Source organism: Cucurbita moschata, unplaced genomic scaffold, assembly GCF_002738365.1.
Source record: "Cucurbita moschata cultivar Rifu unplaced genomic scaffold, Cmos_1.0 Cmo_Scf00042, whole genome shotgun sequence".
NCBI classification, from domain to species: domain Eukaryota; kingdom Viridiplantae; phylum Streptophyta; class Magnoliopsida; order Cucurbitales; family Cucurbitaceae; genus Cucurbita; species Cucurbita moschata.
In genome coordinates, this window is record NW_019268558.1 from 1132446 (window position 1) to 1154756 (window position 22311).

At 37.9% G+C, this 22311-nt stretch overlaps 1 protein-coding gene across 1 annotated transcript in view; it reads right to left on the minus strand.

The window, feature by feature from the left end:
* Positions 1-14766: 14766 nt before the first annotated feature.
* LOC111433421 (exocyst complex component SEC5A-like) overlaps positions 14767-22311 on the minus strand; it is a 33554-nt gene continuing 26009 nt past the window's right edge. Inside the window, exons 16-21 of the mRNA XM_023070474.1 lie at positions 17572-17668; positions 16952-17029; positions 16720-16776; positions 16303-16452; positions 15706-15915; positions 14767-15228 (exon numbers count right to left, since the gene is read on the minus strand). Coding sequence (XP_022926242.1) covers positions 15022-15228; positions 15706-15915; positions 16303-16452; positions 16720-16776; positions 16952-17029; positions 17572-17668 — 799 coding nt within the window. The 3' untranslated portion in view covers positions 14767-15021. The remainder of the gene's footprint in view (positions 15229-15705; positions 15916-16302; positions 16453-16719; positions 16777-16951; positions 17030-17571; positions 17669-22311) is intronic.

Below are 22311 nucleotides of genomic sequence, written 5' to 3' on the forward strand. Positions count from 1 at the left end.
TAAAAATCATATGAGTTCACGCGAATGGAGGAGCGTGATTCTAGGGGCCATTGTTTTGGCAGAGTGGCGGAGTCTTCGTCCACTTATTCTATTTTTGTATATTTGGTTTTTCTATTTTTGTAATTAGATTTATTATTTAAACCATTCAACGGATGTAAAATAAATATATCGAGTCTTCAGCATTACCAGCGAATCTCTCTCTCTCTCTCCTTTTACTTCCGCTAATTTTTCCTTCGAAGAAACCTTCGGCCAATTTTTGCGTCGACATCCGATTTGCCAGAGTCAACATTGGTACTACCAAGGTGCATTGAATATAAAGATTCATGTGCTTCAGTCAGGAGGTCTTCTTTGATCTGTTCATCTGCGGGGACACATAGTTGCCCCTGCCATAGTAACCCTCCTTCGAAAGACGTGGTAAATCCTTCCTCCCTCTCTGCCTCATCCTGTTGGCAAATCAAGTACAAGTGAGGGTCGTTGTTCTGAGCATTTATGATTCATTGCCTCAGATCTGGCTGGACCCTAAGTTGACTCAATCTTTCTATTGCGCCTCTTGCCATTACTTCTATTCCAGCCTTCGCCATATCCTCCTACAACGTATACTCCTTTGTAATTAATGTTGAAGACTGAGCGATCTTCATACTCAAAGCATCAGCTACGACATTAGCTTTACCTAGGTGATACATTATTTCAAGGTTATAGTCCTTGACTAACTCCAACCAGCACCTTTGTCTCACGTTCAGTTCCTTTTGAGTGAATACGTATTTCAGGCTCTTGTGAACGGTGAAAATCTGTATACACTCGCCGTATAGATAGTGTTGTCATATCTTCAAAGCAAATACTACGACAGCTAACTCCAGGACATGCGTCAAGTAGTTTCTCTCGTAATCCTTTAACTATCTCAAAGCATAGGCTATGCCATTCTGCATCAGGACGCAACCTAGGCCTTTCCCTGACGCATCGCTATAGACCACAAAATTGCCTGAGCTATCTGGTCCTATAAGTACTGGCACCGTAACCAGTTGGTGATTGAGTTCCTTGAAACTTTGCTCACATGCACTATCCCACGAGAACATCTTTCCATTCCTCGTTAGTTGTGTGAGACTAGCAGCTATTTTGGAGAAATCCTGAATAAATCTTCTATAGTATCCAGCTAAACCTAAGAAGCTCCTCACTTCGGTTGCTGAGGTATGTCGGAGCCAATCTATAATTGCCTCGACTTTGGTTAGATCCACTGACATGCCCCTTCCAGACACAACATGCCCCAAGAAGGTCACTCATTGTAACCAGAATTCACACTTGGAAAACTTGGCATAAAGTCGATGTGCCCTTAGCCTTGACAACACTTAACGTAAATGCGCTTGGTGCTCCCCGTCGGTCTTGGAGTATACTAATATGTCATCAATGAACACTATGACAAACGAATCCAGGAAGTCCTTAAACACCCTATTCATAAGGTCCATGAATGCTGCTAGACATCACAGTGAACTCATAATGACCATATGACTCCTAAAAGTCGTCTTGGGGATGTCACCTTCCTTGATCCTCAACTAGTGGTACCCTAATCGCAGGTCGATCTTCGAAAATACTAATGCACCTTGTAGTTGGTCAAACAGATCATCAATGCGAGGCAATGGGTATTTGTTTTTTATTGTTACTTTATTCAATGCTCTATAGTCAATGCACAATCTCAGGGTCCCATCTTTCTTCTTGACAAATAGTATTGGGGCCCCCATGGTGACACACTTGGCCTGATAAAACCTCGATCTAATAGATCTTGCAACTTCTCTTTAAGTTCTTTCAACTCGGCAGGAGCCATCCTGTACGGTGCCTTGGATATTGGGGTGGTACCTGGCTACAGCTCAATTGCAAAGTCCATGTCCCTGACTGGCGATAACCCCGGCAGCTCTTCTGGAAACACATTCTCGAACTCCTATACGACAGGTACATTTATCACACTGTTTGCACCCCGCCTCATGTCTGATACGCTCGCCAACCAGGCCCAAGCTCCTCAACCAACTAACTTTCTTGCTTTTAGAGTAGAGATAATCATTGGAGTGTTTTGAGAATCCACCTCCTTAAACTTAAAGCTCTGTTTGTTAGGTGGTCTAAAGATTACCTCTCTAGCCCTGCAATCGATAATTGCGTGGTTTCCGGCCAGCCAGTCCATGCTAAGGATCACGTCGAAATCGCTCGTGTCAAGAACAATTAACACTACCTCCAAAGGTCGCCCTATTATTACTATTTGACTTGCTCGTACTCTCTCATTAGTTACTAAAATCTCTCTTGACGATGTAGACACCGGCAATCGGTATCTTAAGAGCTCTAGTCCTAATCGTACGTATCTTACAAAGGTACTAGATATGAACGAGTGTGTGGACCTAGATTCAAACAATACAAAAGCATGAAAGCCAAGTACTGGTAAGGTACTTGTCACCATGGTGTCCATGTTATTTGCTTCTTTCCCGGTAGTTGCCCTAGCAGTACCACTGTTCTATGCCATGCCTCCTCTGCCTCCTTGACCTGACCCTGACGCTCTATTCCCCTCTTGACGCCTCTTGTGAGGGCAAGCAACTTTCTTATGGCCACTCTTACCGCAATGGAGCATGCATCAGAACTTGTCCTGCACTCCCCTGTATGTCTAGTGCCACAAGTGGGGCAAGTGGGCCTCTCAAGTCTAGGGACCTCAATTCTAACGCCCCGCTTCCTCTCTGCTAAAGGTGGCCTATGTGATCTCCCTCTGTTCTCGGATCGAGACGCCCTGTCAGGATGCTCGCTCCATTCTCGCTTACCCTGGATATTCCTCTAATTCCCAATCCTCCTGAGCATCTTTTGGAGTTGAACGTCCATCATGGTAGCAGCATTTAAGGCGGCAGCATATGTAGTAGGTGCTACTACCCCCCACAGTTCCTTGGATTTTCTCTCGAAAACCTGCAATAAATCTTCGTATTCATTTTTCCTCCGTATCAACCTAATCTAGTGCAAATTGGGACAATTGGGTCAGTTGCCTATCGTTCCTCGACCATCTTATTTCCTTGCTTCAGGTTAAGGAAAGTGGCCTCGTTCCTATACTGACTCACTGGTGGGTAATACTTGTGGAAAAACGCCCTCTTCATTTCATGCCAACATATTGGCTCTTCACCCTCGTTTCCACCCCTCAACATTCGAGCACCCTTCCACCAAAAGTGGGCCTCACCCTTGAGCACGTAAGAGGCACGATTCACTTTCTGATCCTCAAGGCAATTCATATGCCTGAATAGGGTCTCAATCGCTTCTACCCATGTTTCCATCGTCATTACATCACTTTCCTCTCCTTCGAAGGTCGGAGGATCATGCTTTCGAAAATCTTTAATGAATTTATGTTCTCTTGTCATGCCAGCACTATCCCCCACTTGGTTGGTCCTAGCGACTCGTATAAGTGCCTGGAGAGTCTCGTTAGAAACCAATACTAGATCTGAAGGTGGGGCTCGTGTCTATATTGGTGGCACTTGCACGCTCTCAAGCGCCTGATCCGGTAGTGCGTATTCCGGGGCTGAATCTTGAGCAGTCTTAGACTCCTCTGGAGCCATGGCGACTCTCCTACCCCTCCTCCTTCTTCTAATCTTGGGTGTCATAGTATCTACATTATACAATAAGCAGGTTACTAGATGTCCAATTCAAACCTTTAACCATAACGGTCTATGGATTCACGTCACATCATGAAAAGTTAAACTATTATATGACTACAGCTATGGACTGCTGCTTGTAACTTACTTCCTTGGTTACCTGGTCGAGGAGGAACGTGGCTACAAGCCGAGCTACAGAGGGCCCAACTGACACTCTAGTTAAAGAGGATCTACAGGACCTAACAACCTAGGGCTTTGATACCAAACTGTAACGACCGGTCTTCGACGCATCGAATCACGGGTCGCCACGTGGACTCAAGAGTAAAAAAAAAAAAACCTTTCAATACTTCTTCTTGTTTGAACAGGGGACTAAAAGTTAAAAGTTGTTTGATATACATTTCAAAATTTAAAATACTACCAAAACACATAACGAGAATCCGTGGAGCCACGTTAAAAGGAAATGGTTACAAAATATCGGTGTTTTTCTAAAAACATCAAAATCATAACCAAAACGACATTGGAGGAGAAGACTCAATCTAAGGGCCCCTTCTGCAGCTGCACGGCTCCACACATTCCTACCACCAACTCGGATCTACTTTTCGCCTAAAAAATGGAAACAACATGGAGTGAGCATATAAAAATACTCAGTAAGTAACCTGCTCGTAAGCTCTTGTCGAACTTAGCCCTATTCACGGAATCTTAAGCTTTGTGCTCGAATAGTCGCTAGTCAGAGACCCAGTGGTGCTTGACAACATTTAACTATTGCTAAGATTAGTAACTACATGTATAACAATGGGAAAATTTTAACTAAATAAATAAATAAATAATAATAATAAAAATAATAAAAAAAAAAAAAAGGCAAATGATCAACTCTCTCCCCCACCTTCATCTCTCGGAGCACCTCCTACAACTCCAAAATAATATGTAAAAAAAAAAACAACAAAACACAAAAAAAAAAAAATAGCAGACTTTGGGAAGAGTAAAATGGGAGAAATAAACAAAGGAAAGATAGCATCTGGAAGAGAAAAATTGAAAATGGTCTTGCCCGCAGATTTAACAGGAAGGGAAAGAGATAAGAAAAGTTATTGGTAAGCTAGACTTCCTTTTCTTTTATCTCTTGAAAAGTTATTCTGTTTTTCAATTATTTAGATTTTAGATATCTAGAAAATCAGACGTGTTGAAAATGGCCAAAAGTACATAATTAAAAAAGAAAATCTGATATTTTTAGAAAAGAAAAGGAAAATCCAAATCCTCTGTCCAATTAATTAGAATCAGATCTCCTCTTCTATTACCCAATTATTTAAATTTTAGTCAATTAAAAATCATGTCAAAACAGAGAGGTCTGAAAAGAATTAAAGAGGGAAGAAAAGGGAAAAAAACACCCGAAAAAGAATTAAAGAGAGAGGAAAAGAAAAAAAATAATAATAATAGAAAGGAAAAGAAAAAATAATAATAATAGAGAGGAAAAGAATTAATCAAAGAGATATGGAAAGAATTAAAGAGAGGTAAAGAAATATATATATATATATATTTAACAAAGTAAATATAGAAAAGAAAAGAGAACAACCGGGGAAGAGGAAAAAGGGAAGATTTGGTGAGAACAATTCAATTAAATACATAAACAATTTGACAGAGTAAATACATAGAGTAAAAACGATGGCAGAGTAAATCAAGTCTCTAATGCTCACATGAAGTTTAACACATGGACCCTTGTAAAAGTTAGAGAATTGAAATTGAAATTGATGTCATGGTTCATATAGGATGGCTAGGATACAAAGAACAAAACTGAACTTGATAGATTGGTGATACCAACCTAAGCTAATCAGGTAAGTGGCCTTACTATCGGCTCGGTCGAAAGACTTGTCTTATGTATGACGACACGTGTCCAGAGGCTCTTGAACGTGTCATTTATACTTTATGTTATGTGATGATGTGATGATGTGATGATGTGATGATGTTAGATGATGATGTGTTGATGTTGTATGATGATGTGATGACGTTAGATAGTGATGCGGTGATGTTATATGATGATGTGATGTTGTTATATGATGATGTGATAATGTTATGTGATGACATGATGACGTTAGATGATGATGCGATGATGTTATATGATGACTTGATGATGTTAGATAATAATGTGATGATGTTATATGAATGACGCGGTATGCTTGATGCACTTTATGGCAATATGATACGTATGACGATTGCGTGACGTTTACCTTGATATGATGATGTTTTCCATATTGAGCATGCTATGTGTTGATGAGTGTCATATTGCATCATGTCGTTAGATCAACATAGGACACAACCCTAAGAGCATGAAAATGATATTAATATAAATATCCATGAGTATGTGTTACCTATAGTAACAAAGAGATGAGACTAGAGGGTTGTATCAGAAGAGACGTTATGATAGATTTAGAGGGACCTCATGCCTATTGTATGTTCATAAGCATAAGGCTAATTCCCCTAGAGATGATGAGTGCGGACGCGCACAATACGATGATGAGTGCAAATGTACACGATCGCGAATGCGCACAGATGAGGGTGTTCATGAGGCGCATGACACTATAGGGTTTCGCTGACCTCCGGACGTCGCTACAGATTAGCTTGACCAAAGGGTCCAGGGGGTGTGCAAGCGCCCTGGGGATTCACACTCGCACGTGTGAGTCGTGTGTAGGGAAGTACTACACATCCAATTTGTTCGAGACTGGAGGCCACCCTTATGATGATTAGAGATAGATCCCTAAATCATGATTTCATGTGTTTTCATTTGCATGGCTCCCTATAGTGGGGCTACTTACTGAGTATTCTTCGAAATACTCAGGTCGTATGCCACATCATTTTTCAGGTAAAGACAAGACGTACTTGTATGGAGGGCGGCGGCATCGCGAGCAGAGATTGTGGTACGTGCATAGGGTAGACTCATATTTAAATTCCTAGTCTTAAGTTAGAATAGGTTATTTTGCATTTTATTGTTTTAAATTATTTTATATTTGTTTTTATTTTTTTTCTAAATTTTAGTATTTTGTATTTAAGCACGTAAGACCATGGCTGTGTTTTCGAGAGAAGAAGTTGTTTTAAGCGTTTTTCGAAGTTTAAGTTATAAATGATGTTCATGTAAGAGTTATATTTCCATATTAGAGATGAGCATGAGACGTTAGTAGCGATTCTGAGTATATGAAAATTTAGGGTCGTTACAACCTGCCACTATGCCTCGTTAGGCTGGGTCAGTAACTACCTATCTTATGCCCTTGTCGGCTCAGATCAGTAAAACTACCTGTCTTATGAACAGTAACTACCTGTCACTATGCCGCTTGGCTGGATCAGTACAAAGGTCATGGCTCGTCCAACTAAGCACTTCTGACAGGTTACCACAGTAATATACTATGGTTACCCTCAACCTCTTGTGGGTGACTAGTCAGTACACTGTCATTTACATAATTCATGACTTATGATAATTGGCAATAACAAATGGTCCAACTCACAATGGGCTACCCAAACCCCACATCCAATGCCTTACAAAGAATCATGACATACAACACGTCACCATGCTAATCACATAATAACCATCTAGCTCAACATGAAAACATACCATTCCAAACGCCTATAAGAAATTTCACATTCATGCCAATGGAATTATATAACCATAACTACAATCAAAGTATAACCAAACACATTATCGAAGTACCACTCCCATGATCTAAATTTATTGATCCCTAAATACGGTACTAAATTGTTTGCCCACAAATCCAAACCGACGCCTACAAGCATTACTTAGAAACTTGCTCCAGATGGTTACTTACCTGATCGTAGACTTCCCAAAACTTTATCAAGTCTTCAAGTATCCACTTGACTAAGCTAGTTGGAATTTTCCTATAAATAAGGCATTATGGAATGTGTGAGTCAAGTACCTAAGTCTCAATAAAGACGAATCAAATGGTGTGAATTGGAAAAATTTGAGTTTTGATTCTATACAGGTGGGTCGGGTCAGGCTGTGCCTCATGATTTTCGCCATCTTCTTCCCACCTTCTTCTTGATCTTTCTTTCCTCTCAGCACCCCATGTCTCCTCCTTCATGAAGATTCATCAACTTCCCTCGTCCATACCCTAGGTACGCCGACCTAGTGTAACATATTAGGGTTTTGGAAAGGAACAACGAAAAATCGCACAACTAGGATTTACCGTTGGAGTTCTCCCTTTCTTAATTGTTCGGCCCCACCGTAGTTGACAAGCACTTCAAGCTTTGTCGTTCGTCTCCTCCGCTCCACCTTCTTTCCTCTTGTTCCCTCCTCCTATCATCCTCTCCTCTATTTTCTTCTTCTTTCTTTTATTTTTTTTTTTTTTTTTGCCTCTCTGTTTTTAGTTTCCTTTCTCTCTTTTTTTTTTTTCCCTAACCTATAATGCAAGTACAACTGGCCTTTCTTTCTCTTCATTTAATTCCAACTGTACGACTCTTGTAGCAAGTATGACTAGAGATTGACAAAGTTCAAGGAGATTGATGAGAAGTTCCTTGAAAATGTGAAGTTTGGCAATGGATCAATTGTACTGATCCAAGGCAAAGGGTCCATTTTGTTCTAGTGTAAGAATGACAGTTTTGCTTGTTTGGAGATTAGACAACTTTCAAATAGCTTGAAGAGTAATATTATCAGTTTTCGTCAGATGACGGAAGAAGGAAGCAGAGTGGAGTTAGTTGGCTCGTTCCTCAAGATGTTAGACAAGAATTAAGCCTTGTTGATGAAGGTAAAACGATCGCATAACTGCCTGTACAAGATACTACTTGAGACCAACCAGCCCACCTCTCTATTGATGACACTCGCAGACCCAGCTTGGCACATAAACTTTCAGAAGCTCAAAATGATGGTTGAGAAGAAGATGGCTACGAGGCTACCCAAAATCATAGACCGAAACAAGCTATTTGAAAGTTGTCTAATCTCCAAACAAGCAAAACTGTCATTTCCGGCTCAAACCAGTTTCTGTGTTGAGCGACCATTACGACAGGTTCATGCAGATTTGTGTGGCTCGATCACTCCATCATTGATTCTTGGTAACAAGTGTTGTCTCTTACTTGTTGATGATTATAGTTGTTGGATGTGGGTGTACATGCTCAGAGAAAAAGGAGAGGCATTATGTGCGTTAAAAGAAGTTTAAAAGACTCATTGAAAATGAGTATGATCACAAGTTAAAAACCTTGAGCACTGATTGAGGTAGTGAGTTCTCATCCCAAAACTTCCCAAGGTTTTACAAAGAGAAAGGTATCAAGCGTCAACTCACCGCACTGTGCACTTTACAACAAAATCGTGTGGTCGAACGAAGAAACTGCACCATAATGAACATTGCAAAGAAGCTTCGTCAAAAGCATGCAAATCTTGGCAATTTTCTGGGGCGAGGCAATATGACATGTAGTTTATCTTCTAATTTGTTTACCAACAAAGGCATTGGATACTCACACCCCCAACGAAGCATGGTCTGACAAGACACCTCACTTTGAGTACCTAAGAGTCTTCGTTGTACAACACATGTTAAGACTGCAAAAACATATATCAAAAAGCTTGATGATAGAAGCCAAAAGATGTGTACATTGGCGTAGAGGATGGGACCAAGGCACACAAATTGTATGATCCACAACATGAGAAAATTTATGTAAGTAGAGATGTCGTATTCGAAGAAGAGAAGAAGTGGGATTGGTGTAGCGTTGGCGATAACAAGCAAATTGTTACAGAGTTCATTGCTCTGGAAGAAAATGGAGACGTAATAGACCAAGAATGTGCACCAACAACGACATCAACAAGTCCATACATGTCATCAAGAAAGCTCGGGCGAGAGCACAGGAGGATCCACAACAGAGGGTGGGCCAAGTAAATATCGTTCTCTTGCTGACATTTATGTGGATACACTTGAAGAAGAATTGGATCCTGACAAATTAGTGTTGCTCGCGGCTTAGGAGCCGACAACTTATCGTAAGACAGAAACTGAGACGATGTGGTAGGAGACCATGCAAAAAGAGCTCCAAGTCATTGAGAAGAATAAGACATGGGCATTGACTAACTTACCACATGAACACAAGCCCATCGGTTTGAAGTGGGTGTTTAAGTTGAAGAAGATTAATGAAGGAAATGTCATCAAGCATAAAGCAAGATTCCTGGCGAAATGATACGTATAGTGACAAGGAGTTGATTTTGAGGAGGTTTTTGCGCCTATGGCTAGACTGGACAATGTAAGGTTGATTTTTTTCCCTTGCAGCTCAACACGGGTGGTAGGTTCATCACTTGGACGTCAAATCAGCGTTCCTAAATTGTGACCTCCAAGAAAAAATGTATGTTGCCCAACCTGAAGGGTTCGTCATCAAAACCAGAGAGCACAAAGTGTACAAGTTGTCAAAGGCCCTCTATGATTTATGACAAGTACCGAAGGCATGGAACATACGTGTGGACAAGAGCTTAAAGAGTCTAAACTTCATGAAGTGCTTGCAAGAACAAGTAGTGTATACAAGAAACAATGGAGTGGAAACACTCATAGTTGGCATGTACGTTGATGACCTGGTCGTCACTAGAACAAATGTGGAAGGTGTCAAAGAGTTCAAGCAGTAAATGATGAAAGAATTTGAGATGACTTATCTCAGGTTACTAACGTACTACCTCGGTATTGAAGTAGACCAAAGGACAGATTGCATCATGTTAAGCAATCGACCAATGCTAAGAAGTTATTGCAGCAATTTAAGTTGGCAGAGTACAACCCGACCAAGTATCCCATGGAAGCAAAGTTACAGCTCAAAAAAGATTTTGAAGGAAACTTGGTGAATCCACTGACTATAGGGCATTATCGGAGGTTTGTTGGAATGGTGATTAGGTACATAGAAAAGCCCACTATGATGCATCATCAAGTGGTTAAGCATATTCTCTGCTATGTGAAGGAAACCACAAGCTACAGGCTGAAGTATCAAAGAGGGCAAGGTCCTGTAGAACTAGTCAATTTTACCGATAGTGATTTAGCTGGAGACATTGACGATAGAAAAAGCACCATAGGAATGATATTTTATCTCAACAAAAATTTTATCTCTTGGTAATCTCAGAAGCAGCCAACTGTGGCACTATTTTCCTGCGAGGCCAAGTCCATGGCAGGAACTGTGGCATTGTGCCAAGCATTGTGGTTGAGAACATTGTTGAGCAAATTGGCCAAAAGTGAACTAAAACCGATTACTCTTTACGTCAACAACCAATCTGCGATTGCATAGATGAAGAATCTGGTATTTCGCGGACACAACAAACACATTGACACTCGCTTCCATTTCATCCATGAGTGTGTCGAGAAGAGACATATCATTGTAGAGTTCATATGCACTAGAGAGCAACGTGCACATATTCTCACCAAGACACTACCAAGGGTTAAGTTTGCATATATGCAGGAGTTGCTTAGAATGAAGAATCTCAAACAAATTCAAGCTTAGCGGGAAAGATGTGAGCCAATAAAAGAACTTAAGTTAGGATAACAAGTTATTAACTGAGTAATTTAGGAGAATTTTGAGTAGTTTTTAACTTGATGAGAAAGTTCAGTAAACTAATTAGTGATTTTTTCACTATAAGTACTCACTAGAGGTATACTATTTACACAACAAAGAGAATCGAAAAACATAAGTACTTAAGATTTTTCTATTCAAAATATTTCTCCCCTCAAATTATTTTTTTAGTGGTTTGTTTTGCCACATTGAAGAGCCTCCCATGAAAAAACATACCTAATATATGTGGGTTAGTTGCGGAATCTCTCTAATAAAACTAAACCTATCTCAATAGCTTAGGAAAAGCATATGGAAAAGGTAAATGTCATTTATCATCATAAACCTGAGAATAAATGTGTAAACAACTAGTCCACAATATGCTAACCAATCAGTAATTCATGTGAGTTATTCTCAATTTAGGGTTCCATTTCTCATTCAACTAAGACTTTAGGATGCCCTAAAAAAAATTGGGATACTTATAACTCATTTAAAAGGTCAAGAACTCCACCTTGAAGTCCTTCACATCTCAGGATAATTAATAACTTGAGTGATTAACTTAAGTCACAAAGGTTAAAATGAATTTGCGATTATCCTTAAAGGATTCCAAATAAATTAAATCCTCAACTGAAGCTCTAATCAAAATGAAAGACCTAAAAGACCATCCTACTTAAATTTTTTAATAAAATATAGATGTCACTACATACATGACTTAAATGATACCATGGACTTAAAACGTTCATAATAAAGACATGACTAACATGTAAAAAAGTTTATGAAGGTATTTCATAAATGATGTCATAGACTTAAATATTCATAATAAATCATTAAAAAAAATATTGTTATGAACAATATAGTGGAAAGCAAGTAGCAAAAATTTAAATAAAAATAAAGCAATACCCTGATGTAACCTAAGGGCTGCAAAAACAAAAATGAATGCAATTATCCTAGCTCGAATCTCATGGCCTTTACTGAGATGTCATTATCTTGCCTTTACTTGAAAAATAAGATTAGCACGTAGCTTGAGTATTTTAAAAATACTCAATAAGTAATCTCACTGTTGGGGTCGAAAAATGCAATGATATGCAATTTAGTGAGAGACCTATCCTTTCAAAAAAAACATCATGGCATGGCCTTTGACTCCACTTTCCAATTGGAGCAGGGTTGGAAGTGTATTACTTCCCTACAAACGGCCTACGCACGAGCACATGAGTCCACTAGGCGAGCTCATATACATACCCCTGGAATTTACTATCAGGTTAGCGCATGCTCGCACTACTGGATACTACAAAGGAAAAAGGCTCGCATAATATCATGGCGCACATAGATATCATATGGTACGCGATCATACTAATCATAACGGGAAGTATCCTTATGCACATGACATATGTATATACATGAGGTCCCCATAGCTTAAAACCATGTCATGAACAATTTATTATTGTAGCAAAAGACAACCAATAGTATCATTGTCAACTACAAAAGTGAAATATAGAGCAACGACTAGAGCAACTCAAAAAATTACGTGGGGGAAACTCTTAATGGAGAATTTGCTCCAAAAAATTGACTATATGATACTACTTCATTGTGACAACCAATCTCCAACTTGTCTAGTAGAAAATCTAATGTTTCATGGTAGAATGAAACATATGGAAGTGTACTGCCATTTTATTAGAAGTAAAGTGTTGAAGAAGAATACAGATGACCAAGTGGCAGGCTTGTCTACAAAAGGGCTAAATATTTGCAAACACGAGGGTTTTGCTCAACATGATGTGATGAGTGAGGAATAGTGGAGAGAGGAAGTGTTAAAATATCATCACTAGCTCAATATAGTTAAACCTAATAATTTTATGAGCTTATTGTCTATTATATATTTTAGAAAAATGATTTAGGTATTTTATGAATAAATATACATAAATATTTTAGGAAAATGGCTTAGATATTTTAAGAATAAATGATAACATATGGTAGAATAAATTGTCTAGTCTCTCAGTCTCTCCAGTAAATATCTCTCTACCATACAAGATTTTCATTCCCAAGAAATCCTAAGGAGTCTCAAATAGCAAAGTATTGTAGTACTCTAACAGAGTATCTTGTCATCTGTTTTTTATTGGTCTTAATAAAGAATGTGAGTGTTCATCACAAAGAATTGTATTCAACATCCACAACTCGTTTGGTGTCTTTCTTCATCTTCACAAGAATATCAAATCAACCTTTCCTTTGGAATCCAAAGTAACAAATACACTTTTATTATTTACAACCACCACTATCAAGATAGCATGTAGAATTTACAACTTCGACTTCGAGCACTACATGTAAGATATAAATTGCCTACATCATTTTTCTCTATTTCTATCACCATTTCTCGAAATCTAACAATCGGCTTCAAAAGTAACCATACTTTTTGTAGTTAGAACATTGAATGTCATACTTTTTGTAGTTCGAACATTGAATGTGAGAAAAGTTACCACGATCACACGATCACTTCCTCCTCCTAATGATGAAGAATAGTTTTCTTGCTTGCTTTTATAATTCACAATATTTCTATTATCATAATTTCTTTCATCTTCTCGTTCACCACATCATTACGTCTTCCATGAGAGCCACCTCTAAATGAAGTTTGCATCTGAAAAACTTCTCAAGGAGTAACTTCATCTTCATTTAATCTAAACTTATGGAATTGGAAAGAACCCATCAAACTATTTACCGAAAATATGAATAAGTTTTTTGATTCTTCAGATGCAAAAACAATAAACTCAAACCTTCTTTGCATAAAAATCTTTTTAACAATTCTTTGATCCACAATTTCATTTTTTACAGCTGCAAGAATAAAATTTTAAAAAAATCACTTATGCTGTTTATGCTCCGGTGGAGATGGCTTTCAAACTGACTCGACATCCGCTGAAGAATTTCCTCCCCGGGTGAATCCGGATACCAAGCAAGTATATCTCTGACTAATGGCCCCTCTCCCGACTCAGTCACATGTAACCAGGCTTGAAACCTGGCCCATTCTCCCTGCAGTGCCCCCTGTCCAAAAAAAAAGTATGGTCTTGATTTCGCACATAATCCAATCCATTGGCCTCTCAAACCTTTTAATAGCCACTTCTCCACTCCATCATCTTAATTTAATCAAATTTAGATCTAAGAGTCGGTAGTTTTACCATTTTTACCCAACAAGTGGATTTTAAAGTATCTAAACTCTCTTTGAAATTCTTTCAAACATATCTTCCATAAATGAGCCTATTTTGATTCTCACTTCATTATATATCATCTATTGACTGCACCAATGTTAGTAGTTGTGCCACCAACCTTGATCCACCTTATCAGAAAATAAACGACCAACCACCGACCGAATAGACCAATCAGTAGGTGCCTAAACCAACTCTTGTTCCACTTTTGAAAGACCACGCCCATCCTGTCTCCACTGGTCTGTTCCCGAGGATTTTAAGACGTTTACCACCATCGACAATACCTAATGCAGCCAAATTCTTATAGGTGCTTCTGATTTCTACCTCATCCAGCAAACAATAGATAAACAAATGAAAACTGGACTCTTGAATCTTTTCCAAGAGAACCTCAGCGTTAATCAAGCGACAGTTAGACTTTAGACTACCAGAGAGGGCATACCAATCAAAACTTGATAGTTCTAAAGATTAAAAGATAGACTTCGATAAATGTATAAACCAAAACAGTCCGAGCATATTATTAATAAAAATATTCATCGAGAAACATAACGTAGCCTCGGAAAAAATACAGCCAGTCCCACATCGCTGAAAGTAAATAATAGACATTAACCAAAGACAGAAAAACTGACCATGGAAAGAATAAAACAAGGATTACCAATGAAGATTTAATTACAAGGATGAATGAAAACGAAAAGTACCGATGCATTGACATGGGAATATTCATCAAACAAACAAGTATGAGACTACAAACGTTGCCTGCTCCGGGAAGAGGATCTCGGAGATCCAGTGGCAGTTGTGCCTCTGTAAGTGGCATTAAATGATGTGTATGCAGCCTTGACTGGTTCTGGAACAGAATCTAATGGAATCGACTCCGCGAAGCAAGCAGTGTTTATTCGCGTTCTCTCAAGTTCTTGTTGAAGTAACTCTGTGCTGTACTGCTGAGACAGTGCCTGTTGCATGGGAAAGTATTCAATTATAGTCCGAAGCAAGAAACTGTAGTAAAAGAAAAGAAATCATATGAAGTAATTACTATTCCATTATAAATTGTAGTGGCTGATCATATTAAATTGGAGGCTAAATATATGTTTTAGTCCCTAATCTTTGTGTGTTATTTCAATCTAATCTCTGTTGTTTACCTTTCAATCTACTCTCATACACAAGTTTATAATTCCTAACTTTTCCTCTCTGGGGTGGTCTAATTTCTCTATTTTCTTTCAACTCACCAAATATCATGTTATACGAGTTTTTCATCGACCCAACAGAAATGGTACCAGTTGAAACATGTGTTATAACATGAAGGGAAATTTTGAGAAAACACCTAAAATGCATGTGCCAAATATAAAATAATAAAGAGGAAGCCAAAGGAATATATTATTTTGAACTTTAACATGTTGCAAGAGAATGCAATGTAAAATGATGCTCCTTACAATAAGTTCATCTGGGGCAGCTGCTCCTTGCTGCCGTTCATCTAGAGCTTCCTCGCTCCCACGAGTCGACTGACGATTATGGCCTTGATTATCAGCTGCATCTGTCACACTTTCAGTAGCTTTCTCCAAAAGAACTCCTTGTAAGGACTTCAAAGACTTTCTTGCTTCGGGTGTGAAATAAGGATTTAATATGGTCTCAAAGTACTCGAGCTGCAAAAGGAACACAAAGTCAGCTACTACCATCAAAGTCTAATCATCTAAACGAAGCTGCGCCAATACATGTTAAATGTTTATGCATGATACATGCCCCATTGCAACAGAAAAGAGACATGAGATGCAGAGATTATTTTTCCTTCATTTCCTTATTTTTTTACCTTTTTTTTTCTTTTGTTGGAATTGGATGGGAAATTTACTTAGTTTATTGCGGTTGATATAGACCAACAATTCCTTTTTTCTAGCCTTTTACTCGGTTGAAATCTTAAATACATGAAAAACATCCTACACTCAACAGAATCGTATCATAAAGCTAATGCTGATTCTCTAGAACCTCTAGGTTATTAAAAATATAGAAAAACTTCCTAATGTTAAAATTTTTACCTCAAGCATGAGTTGACAGAAACCATTTGTATCAAGTGATCGTAGCTCTTTTGTTCCATTTTCATCAAAAATGCTAAGAAAAGTATCAATTAAACCTTCAACAAGAATGCCTAGAGTCTTGTCCAAAAGGGGCTTGGCACCAGCAAAAACCTGAATGAAACAATGGATTAATATAGGAATCAGTTAACTGAAACTAGTAATTAGAACTAAGAAGAGAGGAAAATGGAACAAGAACAAGCGAAGTGTAGGAGAGGTAACTTTTCGACAAAGGAAATAACACCTTCAGATAATAAAATATTTTTTTAAAAAATTATACAATTACAAAAGTTTCAACATCCAGAAGAAAAATCAGAACAATGAGATGCAATTGTTAGCTTTTTGCACATGGTATTATCCTAAAACTCATGGTAAGATTACCTCAGCATGGACAGATACAAGATTGTGGAGTAGCTCTACAGCTGCATCACGCACACCCTACAAGAAGAGGGGGAGGAAAAGATTAAAGGGGGAAAAAAAAAAAAAAAAAAAAATAGCAAAGAGAGCTAGTTTTAGATGCCCAATTTAGAAAGCATAAATAAGGACAACAAAGGAGAGTGCTATCAGTTGGAGCACTTCGTGCGAATGGTCCCCAGTAGAGAATACTACTTACTTTAACTGCAGGAGCAGCTCCCCAATGGACTCCAGAATCCAATAAATAGTTTGTGGCAGATATTCTCATCAAGTTTGCCTGATAGGAAGAGAATCACCTGTTAGTGCATGAATGCTAGACATAAACCTAAAAAATCTGGCTAAAATAATGATGAAAAATACACCATCTGCTGCTAACTTTTGGGGCCCTGGAAAAGGAAACGTTGAACAATTTTATACCATAAAATAAGAACTTTGGAAAAACTTTTGAATAAGCAAGATACAATGGAAGATTTCATTCTTTTGGCTCCTCTTGGTCGTGTATTTTTTTCATTCTCTATAAAGAGTACAGTTTTAATACAAAAAAGGAAGTATGCAATAGATATACGCTACAGGAAAACATCACAGAATTTTTTCTTGAATTTTGAAATTTTGAACTGTTCGATTGGATGAAATAATTTGACTATTTATGTCAATACGAGTCCCCAATTATCTTTAAGCTCCAAAAACTGCAGAGTACGTGTGTGTGTGTAAATAAAATATTACTCAACAACATAAGTTTAAACGCATGAAAAATACATAAACTGTAATCAACACTAAAAATTAATGGTGTTAAAAACTTAGAACGCATTTCAGCAATACCTTTGCATGTGTGTACTGTTCAAGGACCTTTTCTTCAAGTGCAAAAAAGGACATAACAAGATCTTGTAGGTCACTGGTAACCTCTTCAGTTTTTACCCTACAATGGCAAGAGGGCGTTAGTGGAGAACCTACAAATACATAAAACTTTTTCAACATTTGCAGTCTCCTTTTTTATCAAAAAAACAAATTCATTGATGTATGAAATTTAGAATAGAGAGAGAGAGAGAGAGAGAGAGAAAGCCCCCCCAAAAAAAAAAAACGAGAGGAAAATTGAGAATTTAGTTTACACCTAAATAAAGAAAGGAAAGGAACATTATCATAAAAAACCGGATAGGTTTTTTCCTAGGCCTAAAAAGTTCTATGGTTTCTTTCAATCCAAACTGACCACAAAACCCCGGACAAGATTCTGCCAGAGAATTGCTTCTTTTCATTAAAAGGGTGACCCAAGCGAATGCAGTTTAAAAGTGTGTGGGGATCCTTTGGTGAGGACAACATCCAGTTGAAAGCAATCCTTAAAATCATTCCAAAAGAGCTGCAGATAAATATGTGGGATTGTCTCCAAATCAAATTTGCAAAGGATACACCAGCTAGGAGAGAGAGCCATGGAGAGGACTTCATTTGGAGTCTGTCATGAGTGTTTAAAGCCCTGTGTGCATGTTCCCAAATGAAGAATTTAATCTTCTTTGGACATTCATCGGACCAAATGCCCTTTGTAGAAAGACAAGGATTTTCCAGAAATGCGGAATCATGGGTATTGAGCAAGGATTTCGAAGAGAAACTTCCAATCTTCAATAGAGGCCACACACAACTATCCTCCACATTAGTCAAATATGTGATATACAAGGCTGAATTCTGCCCATCGGTAGTCTCATCTTTCCTTAAGGACCTTCTGAAATTCAAAAGTCCCACAAAGCCAAATCATGATGCCACAAATCTTGGAATGAAACATGCTTGTCTATTTGATAAGGAGAAACGTAGAGGGAAAAAAGGGAATAATTGGGAGTCACCCATGCCAAAAAATTTTGGAAGCCCCATTTCTAATTTTCATCAGCACAGAGCTGTGAATTAATGATTGATGCCTCAATATTGCCTTCCAAGGGCCACAAGAGGAGGGTAGAGAGAAAGTACTTGGATGGTTATTGAGGCTGTTGTGCCAAACTGAGAATCAACTGCCAACGCGCCATTTTTTCCTTTTGATATCTCTACAACCGTTTAGCTAATAGAACATGATTCTTGTCTTTTATATTGTGGAGACCCAAACCACCTTTCCCAATACGAAGAACTTTACCCCATTTAAATAAGATGTTTAAGAAAGCCCTTGACATGTCCTTCCCAAAGGAAGTTACAGAATAATCACTCGACGTTCTTGGAAATCTTGTTAGGCATCTTGAAAGGGAGATGGTAGGGAGATAAAAGAGAGTTGCTTGGATAAGCATGTTCCTCCCTGCTTTGGAAATATCATTGTTCCAACCATTCAATCTCCTTTGTATTTTTTCCACAATGAGGGACCAAAAAGAGGAAAGCTTAGGGTTTTCATTCAATAGAAGACCGAGACAGGAATTTGGCCACCTCCGATTTTACAACCAAATTTGGCGGAAGTGAAGAATGCTATCCTCAATATTCATACCAATAATTTCTCTTTTTATATATAGGAACGAAAAACCATTTCATTCATATATGAAACATATATACAAAAGACCCTATCATGTAATACAAAAAACATCTCCAGTTGGACATGAGAGTAGATAAACTATAATTACAAAAAGGAGATAATTTGTTCCATGACAAGGCTAATAAAGAAGTAGATTCAACAAAAGAGCAACAGCTTTGTTTCTTATCTGAGAAGATATGGTCATTTTGTTATTCCATAGGAAAGCCGAAACAAAATTCTGCCGAAGGTTCATTTCCTGGGAACAAAAGGATGCCCTGTGAGGACATAGGTCAGAAGAGAGAAACCATTCCCTGGCCTATGATAATGTAACCACATATTCTCAAACCGAAAGGGGGTGAGTCCCCAAGTAGGACAACCAAACAATAAGAGAACGGGGAAATGGTCCGGTGTAGGCCACTCAAGTCTTCTGACTTGAGCATCTGAAAATTTTTCCAACACCTTCACCGTAATGAGGAAGCAGTCGATTCAAGTGAGAGTTTGATAGTCTGTAAAATCAGACCAAGTGCATGGCACATTCTGTAGAGGAAAATCCAAAAGTGAGAGCTTTCAATAAAGGAATTAAAACGTTTTATACTCCTCAAGACATGGCCCCTGTTAGATTCTCAAAGGTCCATCTAATGACATTAAAATAACCCCCCAACAGCCAACCATCTGAACAGAGGGAGGATAAAACATAAAGTTCCTGCTAGAAATGAGGTATATTCTCCAACTTAGGTGGCCCATAAATACCTGACAACAAAAGAAGTGTATCCATCAACAAGGAGATATGAATAGGGAGGTAATACACCTTTGACAACTTCAAAAATCTCAAAAGAGTGATCATTTCACATAATAATGATACCACCCGATGAACCAGTAGCCTCAAGAGTTGACCATCGAGTATGTCTGGAACTCCAAAGAGATCTGATGGTGAGTCTTTCCACCAAACCAACTTTGATTCTTGAAGAAAACAATGGAGGGATTATACTTGAGAATGAGAGATTCAATGACATCCCACTTCTCCCAAGAACCTAAACTGCAAGTACTCCAAGAAAGAAAAACCTTACAGACAACCCACCCTTCACCTGCTGGGTAGGTAATTTATCATAACTGATATTAGAGACGAGACTCAGAGTAGTCCCAAAAAGTTTGTTCTGTTTGTTGGTTGTTTTTGGCTTTTTGTTGCAGATGGTATAGACATAATACGGAGACGCTTCTTTTTTAGCAAGGGACTAAGAAATGAAGATAAATTGAGGGAGCAACGTGTTGAAGGTTGCTTTCTAGAAGAGTATTTTCTTCAAGCAATAGGGGTCAAGAGGCAAATCAGCTTGGGAGTGGGGATAAAGGCAAGGGACGAAGGGATGTCAAAAGTCGGGATAGGGGCAAGGGAAGAAGGGACGGTGGAGGCAGTCATAGTCTCAATCACAAAGAGTTTAAAGTGAATCCAAAGTTAAAAGATATAAAGCACTGCACTTAAATATTACACATTGCATGTCTACCATGAAATCTTGTACTATATCTAAAAAATTTATTATATAAAAGAAAAAAAACATTTTGTATTTTGTTTCAAAAATACCTTTTAACTTTCCTCCGTTTCAATAATACAACAACTAAAAATACCCTTCATCGTTAATCTTGGATGTGAGTACTTTGTTTAAAAAATACCTGAACTTTCAAAATTTTCATTAGGTTAAAAATACCATTAGTACCACGTTTCAAAAATACCCAACTTTCAAAAGCTGGATTAATACCTGTAGCCTTTAAAAAAAAAGTTTTAAAAACACTTCTTATTAGTATATAGATGGAAACGGTTTATCTAAACCCCATAGATATCAGTATCTATGGATTGATCACGAGCCAAAATATTTCATTATTAGATCTTGAATTTTCATGAACTCTTCGATTTCCTCTCTCTCCTCTCTTCAATCTATGGTCTAACGACCATTTCACTATTTTCCCTTTTTTTCTATCTTCTTCAATACCCTCTCCTTCTTCCATCACCAATCTCTAAAATGGCTCCTTATAGGCTATATAGGAAGAAGAAAGGAGAATAACCCTCCCCATCTTCATTCTGCAGTCTCTAAGACTACTCCTTTCAATCAAGGTATATAGGCTATATAGCAAGAAGAAAGGAGAATAATCCTCCCCTTCTTCATTCTCCAGTCTCTAAGACTACTCCTTTCAATCAAGGTATAGGCTATATAGCAAGAAGAAAGGAGAATAATGAAACAAAAGGGCCCTTAGAACCTAAATGTGTTAACAAGATTGTAAGTGGTTTTTTTTATCCATTTTACCATTCAAATTAGTCTATTTGTTGTGATTAGTTCAGGATTCCCACAATCAAAGATGATATTTCTTTGTCGGCCCTTTTTTATATTTGGTTATGCATCCCTTTGTTGAGTTTTCAGGGGAATTCCTTTTTATTTTGGGGCTTTGTAGGATTTTGTGGGGTCTTATACTTTAACTTGAAATTTTAGATCATGTTTGGTTCTTGAGAATTGGCGTAAGAATTGGACAAATGGGAGAAAACTGAATATATATATATATATATATATGAAAAGAAAAAATAATAATAATAATATCTATATAAGTTGTTTTATATTTTTTTCCCAGTCAAGATAACTTCAAGGAATTGACTATTCAGATATTAATTTTTTTTATACTTATGTTTAAGCATGTTAAAAAATAAGAGAGTTTCTTCAATTTATTTAAAAATTTGTTCTCAAAGAAGAGAGAAAAAATAGGAGAAATGGGAGAAGTTTTAGAGATCGAGAACGAAATAAGGGAATTAAGAGGGTATGGAAGAAATGAGGGACAAAAGGATGAATAATAAGAAAGTGTTAAGCCATAAATTGAAGCAAACGAGAGAGAAAATGGAAGACAAAGGTAATCCATGGAAGGTAGATAAACAATTTTCATCCATATACTAATCATAAGATACTAATCATAAGAGCCAGTTAAAGGTATTAATACAACTTTTGAAAGTTTAACGGTATTTTTGAACTTTTGAAAGTTTAACGGTATTTTTGAAACGCGGTAATAACAGTTTCTGCCTAAATACTATAGTACGAGTATTTTCAATTTTTTTA